The sequence below is a fragment of the Leguminivora glycinivorella genome, chromosome 26 (assembly GCF_023078275.1).
Source record: "Leguminivora glycinivorella isolate SPB_JAAS2020 chromosome 26, LegGlyc_1.1, whole genome shotgun sequence".
Taxonomy (NCBI): domain Eukaryota; kingdom Metazoa; phylum Arthropoda; class Insecta; order Lepidoptera; family Tortricidae; genus Leguminivora; species Leguminivora glycinivorella.
Genome location: NC_062996.1, coordinates 800156 through 817633, shown reverse-complemented (window position 1 = coordinate 817633; position 17478 = coordinate 800156). Strand labels below are relative to the sequence as shown.

Here is a 17478-nt window from a genome sequence, read left to right as displayed (position 1 = left end):
CACACGGCAAAAAAATAGTCGCCGGTCGGTTGTCATTTTGACAGTTATCGCTCAACCGCCTGGGCGAACGTATGTTATTATTCGAAAAAAAATATAATTTTAAATGCCGATTGTTGAAGACGAGGACGACATTGATATCTGTCGTTTAATTGAAGAAGTAGAGGAAAGACCGACTTTATATGACAAGAATTTAAAAGAATATTCCGACAATATTGAGAAAAACGATGTCGGGTTGTAAAATTCTAACCAGTTCATCAAAACTTTTAAATACTCATTCTGAAGTATCCAAAAATTTTTTTTGGATAGGCTCTCAATTTCATGAAAAAAGAAAAAGTTGTGTCGCTGTCGTTCCCGTGGGCGCACCTTGCAAATTGTCGCGAGGAGCGGCGACAGAGACAAAAAGTCGCCGAGCGACTTTGTCGCCCGTGTGCTAAGAGAGTTAACAGGCCTTGGAAAAGATGAACTTGGTCCGGTACGGTCATGTGTTAGCACTGTAACTTTGAGTTTTGATTGGTATGGTATCCCCAATTTATGACAGTTATGACATGTTTTTGTGAATTAAAATTTATTCTATTTTAATTCTATGGATCCTATTCCACGCATAATTAAATGAAAATTACGTATTTTAAACGTGTGAATTAAATCGGCGCAGTGCGTTTTGATGTACTGTGATGGAATCGATAAACCAGTGCCACTGCTGCCTGCAGCGGCCTCCGGCGAAAGATTTGAGGACGCCGTACACTCGTCACGGCATAACGGAGATATACTCACTCATGATCGAAGAATGCTTCGTGATCAAAGTAAGTGAATCATGCAGGATATTAACACAGTTGGCGTAGTGAGGCCTAAAACGTGGCAAGTATGTCTCGCTTGGTAGTAGCTATATATTTGCAGAGGAAATACTGGAAAGAGCTGGAGGAGACCTTTGCCAACAGGCACACTGAATTTCGCGACATTTAAACAAACAATCATAAATACCAGACCGTGTTCAGAAGAAAAGGCTATATAAAATAAATAACTAATGAAGATCTTACATATTCCATTGGATAATAAGCTCCTATTTTAGTAGCTTTCTAAGGAACTACTAAAAAGAGATAATTACATATGCGTCAAAATATAATAAAATAAAATAAAATAAAATAAAATAGCCTTTTATTTCTTGCTTTGAAAATGTTTAACAATTTATATAGTTTTTTTTTTTTTATATCTTTTTAATATCTCGCAAGAACCCCGTCTTCGCAGGTGAAGGCCTCCTCCAGATTTTTCCACTCGTCTCTATCTTGGGCTATTTGCATCCAATTTTGACCTGCTATACTTTTGATTTCGTCTTCCCATCTAGTAACAGGTTTACCTCTGCCCCGTTTTCCTAGTGGCCCTTTCCATGACGTCACATTTTTAGTCCAGCGCTGGTCCGGTATTCGTGAAACGTGTCCCGCCCACTTCCACTTTAGTTGTTTGGCGTGTCTGAGTGCGTCTTTGGCCTTTGTAAAGTTTCTTATCTTGGTATGCCTTATTTTTGGATTTTTTTGATGCCGACCATACTTCGTTCCATTCCCCTTTGACAAGTTCTTATTTTATCTTTGACTTTTTTTGTGAACTTCCATGTTTGACAGCTGTAAGTTAGACTTGGTAGTAGACACGAGTTCATAATTCTAGTTAGCGTCAAAATATAAATAGGTACAATTATTTTGTATAAAAGCTAAAAAACCACTGTAGTTTAAGAGTTAAGAAGAGTTGTTTTAACTAAGTTTTAGTAATCCACTAAATCATAAGAACATAGTTGTAGTAATATATGTAACCATTATCGTTTAATAGTTTTAATTACCATCTGCTTTAAAAATATGGCATAACCGAATATTCGGCCGAACGTTCGGTTCGGTAAGAGCTTGTCCGAATGTTCGGCCGATTTGGACGAAAACTAGTGTATGTGGACACTAACAATACTATACCCTATACTACATCTTGCAGCTGGCATCAAGCAATGAGGAGCAGAGTGGTATCTGCGGGGAGTGTTTGCGACTCCTGCGGGAGGCGAGCTCCTTCAAGATGCAGGTGCAGCGCTGCCAGGCCGAGCTGCGTCAGAGGCTCCAGGCAGCACTGAGAGCCAAAGGTAAACTTAAAGCTTTGATACATTGTTTTTGACAACAGGTCTATCCTTGTGGATAGTTACCCTGTCTGCTAAGGAGATGGTCCTGGGTTTGTACCCCGGTAAGGGCATTTAAAAGTAAATTAGAACTAGAGGAAAAAACTAACAAATAGCAAAGATTTCATTGTACATAATAACAGGAAATAAAAGGCTTTTTATTTTATTTTTATATATATATTTATAAGGGCATTTATTAGTGTGATGAACACAGATATTTGTTCTGAGTAGTTTTTGTTCGAGCTCTGCTTAGTTTGGGGCTAAATCAATCTGTTTAAATGTCCCCCACTATTTATTAATATCCTAGATATACTTGTACATTGAGTACCTTCATACTAAACTATATCACATGTTATGTTTTAGAGGAGAAAGCCTTAGATGGTACTCTTGAAGATTACACGTGCAGCGAGGTTCCCGAACCTTTGCGTGAGTATCTGATATTCAGAATTTCAGAATATGGTAGAATGATTTAAATCCTTTATACAACTAAATATTAAAAGTGAGTCTCTCTGTGTGTTACCACTTCATGCTTTAACCGATGAATCAATTCAGTTGAAATTGAATTCAGAATTTCATACAAATTGGTCGAGCTTATCGCTCAAACTCGCGGTCAGTCGCGCTTATCGCTGACACTAAAACCAGCCTTACATATTGATTTGAAACAGACGACATTTTGATGTTGCCACTTTTCAATTACTACTCCTTTCTACCAAGCAGTATTTCGATCAGCAGTTTGACTACTACTACAACTTCTTCTTCCTCGGTTCCTCATGGCTGAGGGTCGCGACCACATGAGGTCGTTATTTTTCGCACCACAGCTCTCCACTCCGCACGGTCTTCTGCAGTCCTCATAATAGGCGCCTGTGTTAATCCCTGGCAGGCCTTCTTAACGCTGTCCACCCAGCGGGTCGGTGGATGGCCACTTCCCCGTCCTCCATCCACCATGCCAACCATAATGCGTTTCTCTAGGTTTTCCGGCTCCCGTCTGACCACGTGTCCAAAGTAGTACAGGATTCGCTGGAGGCATATGACAGACAAGCGGACGTGAATTTTAAGTTCCGCCAGGATCGACACATTGGTGCGGCGCGCCGTCCATGGGATAGCCAACATCTTACGCCAACACCACATCTCAAATGCATCGATTCTGCTCCGAGTACTCGCCTTCAGAGTCCAGGTTTCTGAACCATACAGGAATATAGAGAAGACCAGGGTACGCATTAGATTGGTTTTCGTTGCTTTACTGATTCCTCTGTTCCTCCAGATCTTCTCTAACCGCTTAACCGCAGATTTTGCGATCTGTGCTCTTCTTATCACCTCACGTTCACAATCGCCATCCGCAGTTATTAGTGAACCGAGGTAGATGAACTCCTGTACGGTATCTATATCCGACAGTTCTCCAGTTCGGACTACAGAGCCTGTCCTCTGCACAAACATTAGTTTGGTCTTGGATCTATTAATATGGAGACCGTATTCCGCGCTCACTACTTGTACCCTTTGCAGAAGCTCAGCAAGTTCCGATTCGTTTGTGCCTATAATGGTAGTGTCATCTGCAAAGCGTAGATTGTTGATGAGCAGCCCGCCTACACGTATGCCTCCATTCCAGTCCTCCAAGACCCTCCTCATGATGTGTTCGCCTATAAGATTAAACAGCTGTGGCGAGAGAATGCACCCCTGTCTGACTCCACGTTTGGTCTGAAAGCGGTCTGATTCGGTGTTGTCAATTCGCACCCTGGAACTACCATCAAGATACAGGTTCTGTACAAGGAAGATTAGGTGGTCCGGTATACCCATATCTCTCATCACTTCGAACATCTTTACCCAGCTGATGCAATCAAATGCTTTGGCGTAGTCTATAAAGCATAGAGCCATCGGCACATTGAACTCCCTGGCTTTTTCAATCAGCTGCCTCAAGTTCAAGATCTGCTCTCTTGTGCCTCTACCTCTTACAAAACCTGCCTGCTCAATTGCAATCTGCCCGCCGATGAACCTTTCCAGTCGTCTATTGAGGATATGCAGTATAACCTTACTCGCATGTGATGTGAGAGAAATGGTACGATAGTTCTCGCATTTTCTGGTGGAGCCTTTTTTGTGTAGTGGAACAACAACGGATTCCATCCAGTCCTCGGGCCATTGACCAGTTCTCCACACTTTTAAACATATGAGGTGCAGAACTTGTATCCCTTCTGGGCCTAGCCATTTGAGCATTTGCGCCGATATCCCGTCCCCACCACAAGCTTTGTCCTTCAGGCGTAAAACGGCGACTTCCACTTCGTGTAGTAGGATATCTGGTTCCCTTTTACCAAGGTCCATCCGTTCTTCAATGAAGTCGCTGTTCACAGAGTAAAGCTGCTGACAGTATCGACGCCATCGTGCTAGTACAAGATGTTTATCCATCAAGGGTGTCCCATGCTCATCTTCTATCGACCAGCTTTTAGGTTTAAACTCTCGGGCCAGAAGTTTGACTTTACTACTACAACTAGATTTTAATAAAGTTACCAGTAGGTTACCATGAAATAGTATAATTACGATACAAGTGTTTTTTTGGTAAATTTTTGCCCCCATAGTGCCGATCACTACCTCATGTTCACTTTAAGTATGTTTTATTCCGTGTTCAGCTTCTGACGAGGAGAACCCGGGCCCGTCTTGGAAAGAGGAGCCGCCAGACGAATATCTGACACGTAAGTACATTTGTAATTTTATATCTTGTTTCCTCTATATACAATATCTAGTCTACTTATAGACCCCTAGCCACGAACAGGTTTCCATGATCCATCGCCGCCCGGGCGATACTTCGTACCATGTATAAATCCATAGCCAAAATGGAACCGTTGTAGTTATGAAGTATAACTCCTGAGTTACTTCCTACTTATACATATATATATATATATATATATATATATATATATATATATATATATATATATATATATATATATATATATATATATATATATATATGTACATCTAGCTATAGCTATAGAGCTACGGAACCGGTGGTCCGACACGCACTTGTTTTTTTTTTTTCATTTGTAGGTTTTGCATCAATATAGTAACGTTCATGGACATTGTCCACATTAATTATGCGTTATTCCGTGTTCAGATCCAGACGAAGAGAGCCCGGCACCGCCTTTTAAAGAGGAGCCACGAGACGAATATCTGTCACGTGAGTACACACTTGGAATTATATTAAGTTTCATTTTTCTCGCTGTTGAAGGGGGTTAGCCTCAACTGGCAGAATAATTTTAATCCGAAACACACTTCACATAACATGTTTCGCAGAAACACTTTCGGTCGAATGGTAATTTTGCAAAAAACTTAGTTGACATTATTACTACCACGCAGATACATTTGGCAGAATATTGTTTTACAGAACATTATTTTGGTCGACTTTGATTTAGCATAATTGTACGTACCATAATAATCTTATAGCATAATATTACATTAGCAGAATTATTACTCTCTATCAAAAAAGAAAAACTGCCCCAGAGTCACCGTTAGGTACGATGACCAAGCGAGGAGAAGTGTTAGGTATCTTGCACCAACACATCCAACTCGCTATCAAATAGCAAATTGCAACTTTATGCCGCGTAAATATTATGCACACATATTTTTTGCATATGTATTGTTCGACTAGAAGACTATTATGCTCATTAACATTATGACAACTTGACAACAGACGATTGTATTACAATAATTTTTAAGAAAAAAAAACCGTTGCCTCTGGCGTTCTGGTGAAAGCTACTTGCGAATGTTGGATTATGTAGAAATATGTAGGTAGTTTTTAAAACTGCTTTTAATGCTTTATTTGATGGCAACACAAATAAATATACGTATACCGTTAAGGTCTGGGTTCTGAGAAAAATGGGACCAATCTGTATGCATATCCCCTTTGCTGTGTACTTATACTTAACACAGCAAAGGGGAGTGTACATGTTTCTAATGGGGTGGCAACGCGCATGTGACACTCTTTGAGTTGCAGGCGTCCATAGGTTACGGTGACCGCTTTCCATCAGACGGACCGTATACTTGTTTGCCACCGACGTAGTATAAAAAAAATACATTCAATAAAATAAAATAAAAACTAAATCGGTCCAGTACGAATCAAATATATACGTAAAAAGTTTCTGCCAGATAAAATATGTAACATAATTGTTGAGAATTGCAAGTAGCTACTTGCAGGCTGAGACTTTTATAGTCCGTTTAATTGACCTGAAAGATGGTGCAACATATGTTAATATTGATGGACCGTCACATTAGTTTATTGTCAATTTCTTGAATTCGTCGTATTCTTCTTTTGCTATATCGTGGGCTATTTAGTCTTCGCACGCCTCCCAATGGTCCGGAACGTGATTGTTCCGTGATGGGAAAGAAGTACTGAATTATCCGATCATCTGATTGGACTTCATTTCATATGGTCATTTGTTTGGAAATAAATATGTGTTTCCTTGTCTTCAGTTGGGGAGTATGAAGTTGACAGAGCGCCTCTGCCCTCGCGAGCTGTTCAGCAGCTCTCGCTGGGGTGTTCCGTGAAGGTGGAGCGCCTCAGCGACTCACCGCTCGCGAGCCAGCCGTGCCACGTGACGTCACACCGCGAGAGCGACGAACAAGCCTACACACACGATACCCGCCCCACACACGACTCTAGTTTGAACACACACAAACAGGAAAATATCACACCAGTAACGAATACCGAAGTTTACTGTTGCGACATGTGCGCTCACCTATGCACGTCAAAACTTACTCTAATCCGCCATATCAGAACACATACTCACCCGGAGGGAAGGCACAACACATGCGAAGTTAACCACGAAAAAATTAACAGTAGAATAAAAGGATACAAATGTAAAAAATGTAACAAAGAATTCACTTTTAAAAAAAGTTTAGTTGCTCATGACAGAATCCATACTGGCATGATGCCATACAAATGTAAAGTATGTGACAAAGAATTCACCTGTAAATGGTTTTTAGTTCGTCATGAAAGAAGCCATAGTGGAATAAAACCATACAAATGTAATGAATGTAATAAAGAATTCGCTCAAAAATTTAATTTAGTTACCCACAAAAAAAACCATAATGGTATTAAACCATATAAGTGTAGAGAATGTAATAAAGAATTCATTATGAAAAGAAGTTTAACTGACCACGAAAAAATCCACAGTGGAATAAAACCATACAAATGTAAAGTATGTTATAAAGAATTCACTTTGGAAAAACGTTTAGGTTACCACGTAAAAACTCACAGTGGAATCAAACCATTCAAATGTAAAGAATGTAACAAAGAATTCACTGTTAAAGTATCTTTAGTTCGCCACGAAAGAATCCATAGTGGAATCAAACCATACGAATGTAAAGAATGCAAGAAAGAGTTTAGACAAAAAACACATTTAAATATCCATGAAAGAATCCATAGTGGAATAAAACCATACAAATGTGAAGAATGCCATAAAGAATTCAATCAAAACAGTAATTTAGTTGCCCACAAAAAAATCCATAGAGGAATTTAACCATACAAATGTAAATAATGCAATAAAGAATTTACGAAAAAAATATTTTTAATTCGTCATGAAAAAATCCATAGTGGAATAAAACCTAATAAATGTAAAGAATGTAACTAAAGAAATCTCTTGCAAATGTAATTTAGTTTCCCGCGAAAAATTCCAGTAACTATACATGTAATTTATTACTAAATAAATCGTTTGCTTAATGACTGCATCCGATTTATCTACGGGCTCAGAAAGTACGACCATGTTTCCAGCTTCCGCCGAAAACTAAACTGGCTCCCGATCCGCGAGCGTGGGTCGTCTAGAATACCTTGCATACTCTATAATATCCTGTTTGATCCAGCCGGCGTATCAAGCTAGGAACATACTACGCGGACGTCCGTCGTAAAACGACCGCGACCGCGACCGAACAGTGTGCACGGAACAAAACATCCAGTGAGCCAGATTTCGATCGGACGTCCACGCGCTCAAGGCCACGTCCACGTCCGTCGACCGATAGTTTGCACGGTTATGTGTATTTCCATTGTCCAGATTCCCTTCCGCGGTCGATTCACGACGGACGTCCGCGTAGTGTGTTCCTAGCTTCATGCTTCATATTTTATCACTTATCCACGTGGATAAGACATCTGTCAATCTCACACTGACATACTGGCCAAAGCGTGACGGATACTTTATCCACGTGGATAAATGATAAAATTGGAAGCATAATACGACCACAGCTGCACCAGATTACCTTCGATCTAACTTTCAATTTATAACTCCTTGTCCAGATTGCGATCTGCGTAAGTCTCGGAGCCTTAAGCTCGCTATCCCCCTCTATCGCACCGGGTTCATTCTTACATAGAGGTGACGTATAGCGACTATTACATCTTGTGTCGGCACCGGAGTCCCAAGCATAGATTTACATATATTAAGCTAGATTGAGTTGCTAGGCCAAAAAGTGTGTCCACTTGAGAGGGTAAAGTTGGGGCTGGTGTCCCTCTCGCACTTATTGCCACTGTCAAAATCATTTGAATGACGTCATCACTGTCATAATTTGGGGATACCAGTCAATATTCATAGACTGCCATCTCTCGACACAAGCTTAAAACTTTTAAACCTCAGGTTTGACAAGTTGGCCCATAGCTTAATATGTGTTAAAATGTCAAATATTAATATTAGCGCCATCTAGCTGAGCGTACCCCAAAGATGTAATGCCATCTAGGCCACCGTACCTTTTTCTGTATGGTACTGAGGTACGTTTTTTTCTTAGACTTTATCTGTCTATACGGAGTTATATATGTCTTTGATGATATATATAACATAAATAAAAATAACCCCTGTTGACTTATAGAATTAAGTCCTTTAAAAAGACACTCCTCAAATAATGTTTTTGATTCATAAAAAAAAACATCTTCAGTTAAGCAATGAAAGAATCCATAGTGGCATGAAAGGTGAAACCATGTAGATGTAAAGAATGTAACAAAGAATTCATTTAACGGTTATTTTGATGTAAAAGTGGATATGAGCTGGATCGTAGGTTAATATTTGTAATTAAACACTTTAAATCAGAACACTGTTTTATTTAATATTTAAACTTGGTTTAATGGTACACACCACAGCACGCGTCAGCTTTAAGCTCCCCACAGACAGTCTTAAAAATTCATAATCTTAAAAAAAAATTGTATGCAAATTGACAGTTCAAACTGTCAGTCAATCTGTCAGTGTCAGTTTGAACTGTCAATTTGCATACAATTTTTTTTTAAGATTATGAATTTTTAAGACTGTCTGTGGGGAGCCTTAAACTGGAAATAAATCATCGGACGCGTCTGACGGATGCAGCTCACAGCTGACCCGACAGAAATCTGGCGCGCTGGATGTTTCTGACAGCCGTAAGCCACGTCCCGAAGATTGTGCACACTTTTCAGTCGCGACCGATAATTGGTTCCGATTTATAATAGCTAACACACGACCGCTCCGCACCGTGACCTTGAGAAAATGTTCTCGCTCTCACTTACATAACAGTAAACAGATTACAGCTTGGCATAAAATAGTAGAAATAAAACTATTTTTGTCAGTGTCTCACGGTAGTTTTGTTATATTTTTATAATAGCAACACTTAATTGTTCTCAATATCTGGGCGACCGAGCTTCGCTCGGTTCTATTTTAATATATCACGTCTTTAGATAAAAAAAAAACTCTTATAAATACAAAAACAAAAAAAAAGACAAAAAACAAAAACTTAATTTCTGACCGGGATTCGAAACCGACACCTACGATCTATCTGCGTACATTAGACCGACCTCGTGCGACTGAGCTAAGCGGAATCGATGCGCGCGCGGCGAAATTAAGGACCATATTTTACGTTTACAAATGCGAAAGAAAAACTCATGAAAACTCGAAAATTCGCGTTTTCCGGGATCTAAGGCTATGCTAGATCGATTTTTCACCCCCGAAAACCCCCACAAAACAAATTTCAGCGAAATCGTTAGAGCGGTTTCCAAGATCGTCGGTATATATAAATAAATATATAAATAAATAAATAAATAAATAAATAAATATACAAGAATTGCTCGTTTAATAGTATAAGATAAGATACAAAGGACCACAAACTACTAAGAAGATACTGAAAGGACTCAGAAAAATTGCCACATGTAATAGACGGTGGCGGTCAGGGAGGCGCTCTTAGCCTCCGCCAACCTAAACCCATATGACGTTTGCGCCTTTATACACATTTTGAGTAAACCAACTTCAGACACAGCGAATATGGTGTATGGGTTGGCGGACGCTATTCTTAACAATGTAATTTGAGGTTTGAGACCATGCAAAGCAGACTGACAGGGCCGATATGTAATTTTTATAAAGGTCCTTTAAAAATAAATTGAAAAAAAAAAAATAGACGGTGGCGGTGACGCGCCTATTAGGGCCCGCGCACACGGATGTAACAGTTGCACGGCGACATTTTTTGTCTCTGTCGTCACTCCTTGGACGCACGACAGAGACAAAAAATGTCGCCGTGCAACTGTTGCATCCGTGTGCGCGGAGCGTTATTTCTAGTCATTTTTGTTTGGTCAGGCTGTACATGACCTTGGTGCGGAGTGGTCGTGTCAGGGAGTATAGAAGTATAAAGGAGGAACATCTGTCGAAGTACAACAATCGCAAAAATGACCGGCTGAGGCCTTGTAATTGCAGTTACTCATCTCTCCGCTTGGAGCGCATGTCTCACTCAATGATCAGCCATGTGACATGACATTAGACGTTCTTTTCTCTAGGCTGATTTCGTCAGACTGAGCAAGTCAAGACGTAGTCCCGTGGTAGTGCGCTGGCTTCGTACGCAGATGTTCTCGGGTTCGATTCTGACAGCGATCTTTTTGCTTTTTGTTTTTTTTTATACATTAATTTTCTTTTTGTGTATTTTTATTTGTTTATTTATTGTTTTATTCAGACAAATGTTAATTTAAGCCCTTTAACATTGTTTGCCCCATGTTAGGATTCTTAGGTAATGTTGTAAATCTTGCGAATGAAATTTCGAAAAGTAGTAACAAAACAAAATATTTTTGGACATAAAAAAAATAAAAAAATTGAAGAAAAATATTAGTGGAAAAAAATAAAAAAGATCTCATCAGGATTTGAACCCGGGACCTCTTGCTCCGTAGGCGGGGTCACTACCGATACGGCTAAGAGATTGTCAAACCCTTATCTCCCTGCTATTGCATTCAGAATCCTATTTTCTTTAGAATATACTATGTCGGCTATCTCGGAAAGTATCTGAACGGCACCCGTGTCAATGTCAACATGACGTCAACCGTGGCTCAAACAAAGACCTTTACAGGGGACAGCTCAATCACATTTTTTGCCATACGAAATTAAACCTTATTACTGAAACAGAAAGTCGATCGTATCAGACTAGCGAAAACGGTCCACATGAGAGGACATTGTTTGGGCTGGTGTCCCTCTCGCACGTGTTGCCAGTGTTAATGAGGTTCCCATATTAGTAGTATTTTTATCTGTATATTACCTGACTTTATAACTTCTTATTTTATTTTAATGTTATATTCAAACTAGGGTTTCGATATATTTCAAAAAATTTGAAAATAATTATAATGTAATTATTTTGATGCCAGTAAATCAAAGATTTGTATAATTAAAAAATACTTTCAATTGGGTGTTAGTAGATTTAGTAGTAACTTTGAAAATTGACTGGTATCCCCAATTTATGACAGTGATGACGTCACTGAATAATGTTGACATTGTCAGCAAGTGCGAGAGGGACACCAGCCCAAACAATTACCTCTCATGTGGACACACTTTTTGACCTAACCAAACAATCTAGTTTAATAATTCTAAATCTATGGGCTCAAAAGTCAAAATTAATAAATGTTTTTATAGTATTGACTTTTTAGCGTCGTTAATGTCGTTATTTCCCTTGATTTTCTCAAAAAACAAGTATATATACAGAAAAAAATACATATTATCGAAGTAATCTTATCAACTAATAATCATTGTGCAATTTTTGACTGTTACATCGCTATTTTCGTTATGGAATTTGGAAGCCCAATTATGTTTCTTGAAGAAGTATCTCCTGGTCAGATTGAGGTGGAAGTGGAAACAACAGAGACGTGCCTGTTCGATCCTTTATTAGACCACAACTATAAGTAAGTCTTTTATTCGATCCTAGCCTTTTTAGGACGACTTATCAACCGGAGCCAGTCCTGTCTGGCAGAAAGCAAAGCATGAAACTTGGTATGTATATAGCATAGGTTTATAAGAAAAAATGGAAGTAGAAACACGCAGAGGTGTCAATGTTTCCCCTCTTTCCTCATATTTAGATCACTATTTTCAGTTTTTAGCATTTAAATGAAAACCGAAAATAACTTCTTGACATTACCGTTTTCATTTAAAATGTTTAAAAACTGAAAATAGGGATATGAAAGAGAGAGGAAAGAGGGAAACATTGACATCTTGGCGTGTTTCTACTTCTATTTTTTCTTATAAACCTATGCTATATACATGCCAAGTCAATGACCAATGTGGCAGAAAATTTTGCTGGCCTGATTGATGTTTTGGCAGCTCAGTTAGCAGAGCACTGGAGCGCCAGAGGCCGTGAGTTCAAGTCTCATCCAGGCATAACTTTCCACCTTTAAATTAAGCCTAGTGACATCAACTGCAGAAGTTTCTGCTTGTCAAAAAGTTCAAATGTCTATTGCCTTTTGACAACCTACTACCATTTGGCTACTGGTCTGGCCTATCATGTAGTGCCCTGCCTGATAAATCGCGGTCCTGAGTTCGAATTCCGGTGAGGTAATTTACTTATTTATTTAAACTTTATTGCACAAATTAACAATAATTATTACAAATGGCAGAGTTAACCCCTTAAGGCATTATCATTTTATTTGTGTGATGAACACAGATATTTATTCCTGAGTCATGGATGTTTTCTATGTATTATCATTGTCTGAGTATCCACAACTCAAGTCTTCTTGAGCTGACTGGGACTCATTCAATCTGTGGAAGAATGTCCTATTATATTTATTTATTACCTTACAGTTTGACTACACCTCAGCCGCCATCAAAAATACCAACTAATATTAAAATACGGGAGCTGAAAGCCCTCTACCACTGCAGCATATGTGGCTACGCTACGTTCAAGAAGGATGCCATGCAGGCCCACTCGCTCACACACAAGAAGACGGAGACACCGGTGCAGAGACGCTGCGTACCTTGTCCAAGCTGTACTGTTAAGGAGAAGTATGAAAAGTGTCCGAAGTGTAGTTATTATACCAAGAGGAAGGCGAGCTTGAAAATACATATGAGGTAACATAATTGTTTTTAACCCTCGAGAAAAAGGTACTGTGGCCTAGATGGCGTTACACCTTTGGGGAACGCTCGGCTAGATGGCGCTAATATTGATATTTGACATTTTAACACATATCAAGCTAACAATATGGGCCAAATTGTCAAAACTGAGGTTCAAAAGTTTTAAGCCTGTGTTGAGAGATGGCAGTGGTTACACATTTAGTAAAATGTGTAATCACTGTGTAAAAGTATTTTTTTTAAATACTATGTCGGTGGCAAACAAGCATACGGCCCGCCTGATGTAAAGCGGTCACCGTAACCTATGGACGCCTGCAACTCAAACAGTGTCACATGCGCGTTGCCACCCCATTAGAAACTTGTACATTCCCTTTTGCATAAGTACACAGCAAAAAGGAGTGTACAAGGTCTAAGGAGGGTTTGGGTTGCCAACGACTCAAAGGACAACAGACGGAATAGGTTCCGTAAGTCCTCCTGTCATCAGCACACCGCACCCTCGTTGAGCTCTGGCAGCCTTACTCACCGACAGGAACACAACACTATGAGTAGGGTGCTATTTGGCTGCGGTCCTCTGTAAGACGTGTGTTTTTTGTCTGTCTGTGGCCACACCTCGGATACTGGCGATCAAATATATTTTACGACCCGTCTGGCACAGTCGGTAGTGACCCTACCTCCTACTCCTCGGTCCCGGGTTCGAATCCCGGTAAGAGCATTTATTTGTGTGATGAGCACAGATATTTGTTCCTAAATCATTGATGTTTTCTATGTATATAAGTATGTATTTATCTATATAAGTATGTTAGCACCCATAGTACAAGCTTTACTTAGTTTGGGGCTAAGTTGATCTGTGTAAGGTTTCTCAATATATTTTTTTATACCAGACCGTGTTTAGAAGAGGAGGCTATATAGATAGATAAAGTGAATAAACGTGTTTTGGTAATATTGTCTTCAGTTACCGCGATAGTTGAAATCGCGAAAGTCGCGATGAAATAAAACTATGGAAACTCATTATACGCGATTTAATCCGTTTCCATAGTTTTATTTCGTGTTTTGGTAAGTTGATAATACTTATAAAATCTCTTTCCATTACAGCATCCACATGAAAGAAAATCCTTACAAATGTACGGAGTGTGATCACCGCGTGAAGACCCTTAAGGAGTTGATACAACACTTTAAAACTAGGTAAGACCAAGATTTAGAGATATTGAGCTAGATTGAGTAAGGCCAAAAAGCGTGTCCACATGAGGGGGCATTGTTTGGGCTGGTATCCCTCTCGCAGTTACTGACAATGTCAACATTATTCAGTGACGTCATGACTATCCACAGACCAACCCAACAAGACGGCCCTTACAGGGCGACTCGCAGTCGCCAAGCATACGAAAAATCAGGTGTATAAAAGTTTGAACGCGCGCGACACCGATCAGTAGCGCCCAAGTATACGACCCGCTAACAGTGTTCGTGTCCGCCCGGGAAAAAATCTTAAATAATTAAATTTGGTTGCAAACAATGGTCTCTTGCAGCATAAAGTGGTGTGGCAAGTCTTCTAACACTTCCACATATAAAAAAGATGGAATAACATTCCACAGTTAAGTTAAATGGGATGTTCTGTGTCACTGTCATAAATTGGGGATACCAGTCAATATTCAAAGTTACTACCAAATCTACTAAAGGATGGAGGAAATGAAGGTTTTTATATTAAAGGAAAAAATGGAAAAATAAAACCAAATGAAGGTTTTTTTTTAATCTTTGATTTATTTGCATCAAAATTATTACACTGTAATTACTTGCCAATTTTTTTTAATATATCGAAACCCTAGTCTGAATATAACCCAATGAGGTTACCTCTTTAACACTGGCCACACGTGCGGTGCGAGAGAGTCACCAGCCCAAATAATGCCGCCTTTCTATCTCAGTGATATGGTTCAATTTCGCATGCCAAAAATTGTGATTGCGCTGTCCCCTGTAAAGGTCTTTGGGTTACACAATCATTCTTGTGTTATGGATATATACATTCGAGTTCATAAATGTGTACATTTCTTCACCTTAACTCGTTGCAATAAGGTGAAAAACTGTAGGTACACAACTACACATATTTATGACCTCGACTGTACATAGGTACCGGTGTCCCATAGTCTAACATCATCCTCCTTGCGTTATCCGTTTTGCCACGGCTCATGGGAGCCTGAGGTCCGCTTTGACAACTAATCCCAAGATTTGGCGTAGGCACTAGTTTTACGAAAGCGACCTATTGACAAGTAGCAGTACTGATAATTCACGCTATTTGACGCGTGATTGTCGCTAGATGTCACTTAACTGTGCCTATACAAATAACTCGCATTTACTGATGTATAGAGTTACAACTCTCCCCTCACTTATTCTTCTATGATCTGTACTGAAATAGTTATTTGTTATACAAGGGTGAAAAGTTGTATTTTAACGCCGAGAGTGAAATTGAAAAACGAGCAAGTGAAAGGATTCTATAGTTGAACCAGGAGCGAAGCGATTGGTTCGAGAATAGAATCCTGAACTTGCGAGTTTTTCATGTGATGCTCCCTTCACTAAAGCGAGGAAAGTACAACGCAAAAAAAACGCGTTTATCACTGCTTCCAGTAGTTCCACAGGTGGTAAATCATCTTCACCACAAGATTCACCCACTTTTATTAATTTTAAGGCAGAAAATTTGACTATATTCAAGGTCAAATTACTTTATCCACTAGGATAAAACACGAGTTTCCGAGCCAGTGAAGGGAAAACGATATTATTAATTACTTACTGTTTTTCTTTTATTACAGGTGCCATCTCTGCAACTGTTCGCCAAAAAGAAAAGGCCTGGCGCAGCACTCGATGCAATGTATTATGAAATTAAAGACTTGATTCGTACCATGATTCGTACTACCCGTTTTATTTACACATCTCGTTTCGCACGCTTTAGTGCGTTTCCCATTATCCGATCCTATATCGGATGGCGCCTTCAGTAAGGACGCGTTCAACTTACGGTAGGGCCGTACGCCGTACCGCGCGGCTGCGGTCGTGTCTCGCAAATGGTCTCGTCGGAAGATCAGCGCTGGCCTCCGGGCCTCCTTATCTACCTATCCCTTGTACTTTTGTAGTTTTTAGTCATACTTTATGCATAATGTGTGGTTTTAAGCATGCGCGGATCCAGGGGGGGGGGGGTCATGGGGGTCATGACACTTAAAAACTATATTAGTAAATTACCTAACTAAAATATCTAAAATTAAAATTACATTTTCTTTGGCCTTGAGACATGTAGGTCGGTATATCGGCGAAGAATATCCGAATCCCACCTCTCTGCTATCATTCTCAGAATACTATTTGCGCTCGCCCTCATCCGTAACACCACTGATGCCGTCTTCTTCCCCACTATGGCATAAAAGTCATCTACATGTGATGTATGGGATATCAGGCTTACATCCGATATCGGTACGGATTAAGGGTGCGCGCCCACGGGCGAGAAAGTTGCTCTGCTACGTATTTGTATGAAAAGTTGCGTCGCTTCGTGTGCGCACTTTCATACTTGACCATAGACTGATGATGTGAGCAACAAAAATAATTTTAGCAGGTTTCATTGCACATAATAATATTAAAGTATAGCATATTACATAATTACGTATATTTATTACTATTACTACCAATCTTTATTTGTACACCTACCTGTTCTGACCACTTTTTCCAAATTCCGTTTATTCCTTTCCTTTCCGCGTATATAATTTCCTACCCTTTTTACTCGACATTGGCTATGGGCAACACCGCCCTCAAGTCCATAAAAAAAAAAAAAAAAAGTTGCCCGTGTGCGCGCTAAAGGCTTGACTGCACACTGCTCGTTCATAATGGACCTGGCAAACAGTTGAACCTCATACAAGTATCCTGAGTCGACGCTACGTAGGATAGACGCACTCGCCCTGATAGATCGAAACATGTCGAACGCTATATCGAGTTAAGCGCCTCCTTGTACATAAGTAGGGCTTAATCGATTCAACCAATTCGAAATTAATCGTTAGATTTGGCAAGCGATACGTCTTA

At 39.7% G+C, this 17478-nt stretch overlaps 2 protein-coding genes across 3 annotated transcripts; both read left to right on the top strand.

Annotated features, from left to right (window-relative positions):
* The first annotated feature begins 582 nt into the window (after nucleotides 1-582).
* On the top strand, nucleotides 583-8095 carry LOC125239851 (zinc finger protein OZF-like). Of its 2 annotated transcripts, XM_048147575.1 has the most exons (6): nucleotides 583-800; nucleotides 1969-2110; nucleotides 2507-2569; nucleotides 4759-4821; nucleotides 5244-5306; nucleotides 6599-8095. In XM_048147575.1, the coding sequence occupies exons 1-6, from the start codon at nucleotides 672-674 to the stop codon at nucleotides 7645-7647; spliced, it is 1509 nt and encodes a 502-aa protein (XP_048003532.1). In that variant the 5' UTR covers nucleotides 583-671; the 3' UTR covers nucleotides 7648-8095. The 2 variants fall into 2 exon arrangements, with proteins under 2 accessions (XP_048003532.1, XP_048003533.1); XM_048147576.1 differs by lacking the exon at nucleotides 2507-2569.
* Nucleotides 8096-12003: 3908 nt separating this feature from the next.
* On the top strand, nucleotides 12004-16317 carry LOC125239947 (zinc finger protein 809-like). Its single transcript, XM_048147731.1, has 4 exons — nucleotides 12004-12278; nucleotides 13171-13437; nucleotides 14530-14619; nucleotides 16230-16317. Exons 1-4 carry the CDS (start codon nucleotides 12163-12165, stop codon nucleotides 16309-16311), a joined length of 555 nt encoding a protein of 184 aa, XP_048003688.1. The 5' UTR covers nucleotides 12004-12162; the 3' UTR covers nucleotides 16312-16317.
* The last annotated feature ends 1161 nt before the right edge of the window (nucleotides 16318-17478 follow it).

Excerpts from the sequence above, each read along its gene's own strand:
- LOC125239947 (XM_048147731.1), top strand. The coding sequence starts at position 12,163 with ATGGAATTTGGAAGCCCAATTATGTTTCTTGAAGAAGTATCTCCTGGT. Across the intron at positions 12,279-13,170 it reads TTATTAGACCACAACTATAA|TTTGACTACACCTCAGCCGC; the intron begins GTAAGTCTTTTA and ends ATTACCTTACAG. Across the intron at positions 13,438-14,529 it reads AGCTTGAAAATACATATGAG|CATCCACATGAAAGAAAATC; the intron begins GTAACATAATTG and ends TTTCCATTACAG.
- LOC125239851 (XM_048147575.1), top strand. The coding sequence starts at position 672 with ATGGAATCGATAAACCAGTGCCACTGCTGCCTGCAGCGGCCTCCGGCG. Across the intron at positions 2,111-2,506 it reads GGCAGCACTGAGAGCCAAAG|AGGAGAAAGCCTTAGATGGT; the intron begins GTAAACTTAAAG and ends GTTATGTTTTAG. Across the intron at positions 5,307-6,598 it reads ACGAGACGAATATCTGTCAC|TTGGGGAGTATGAAGTTGAC; the intron begins GTGAGTACACAC and ends CCTTGTCTTCAG.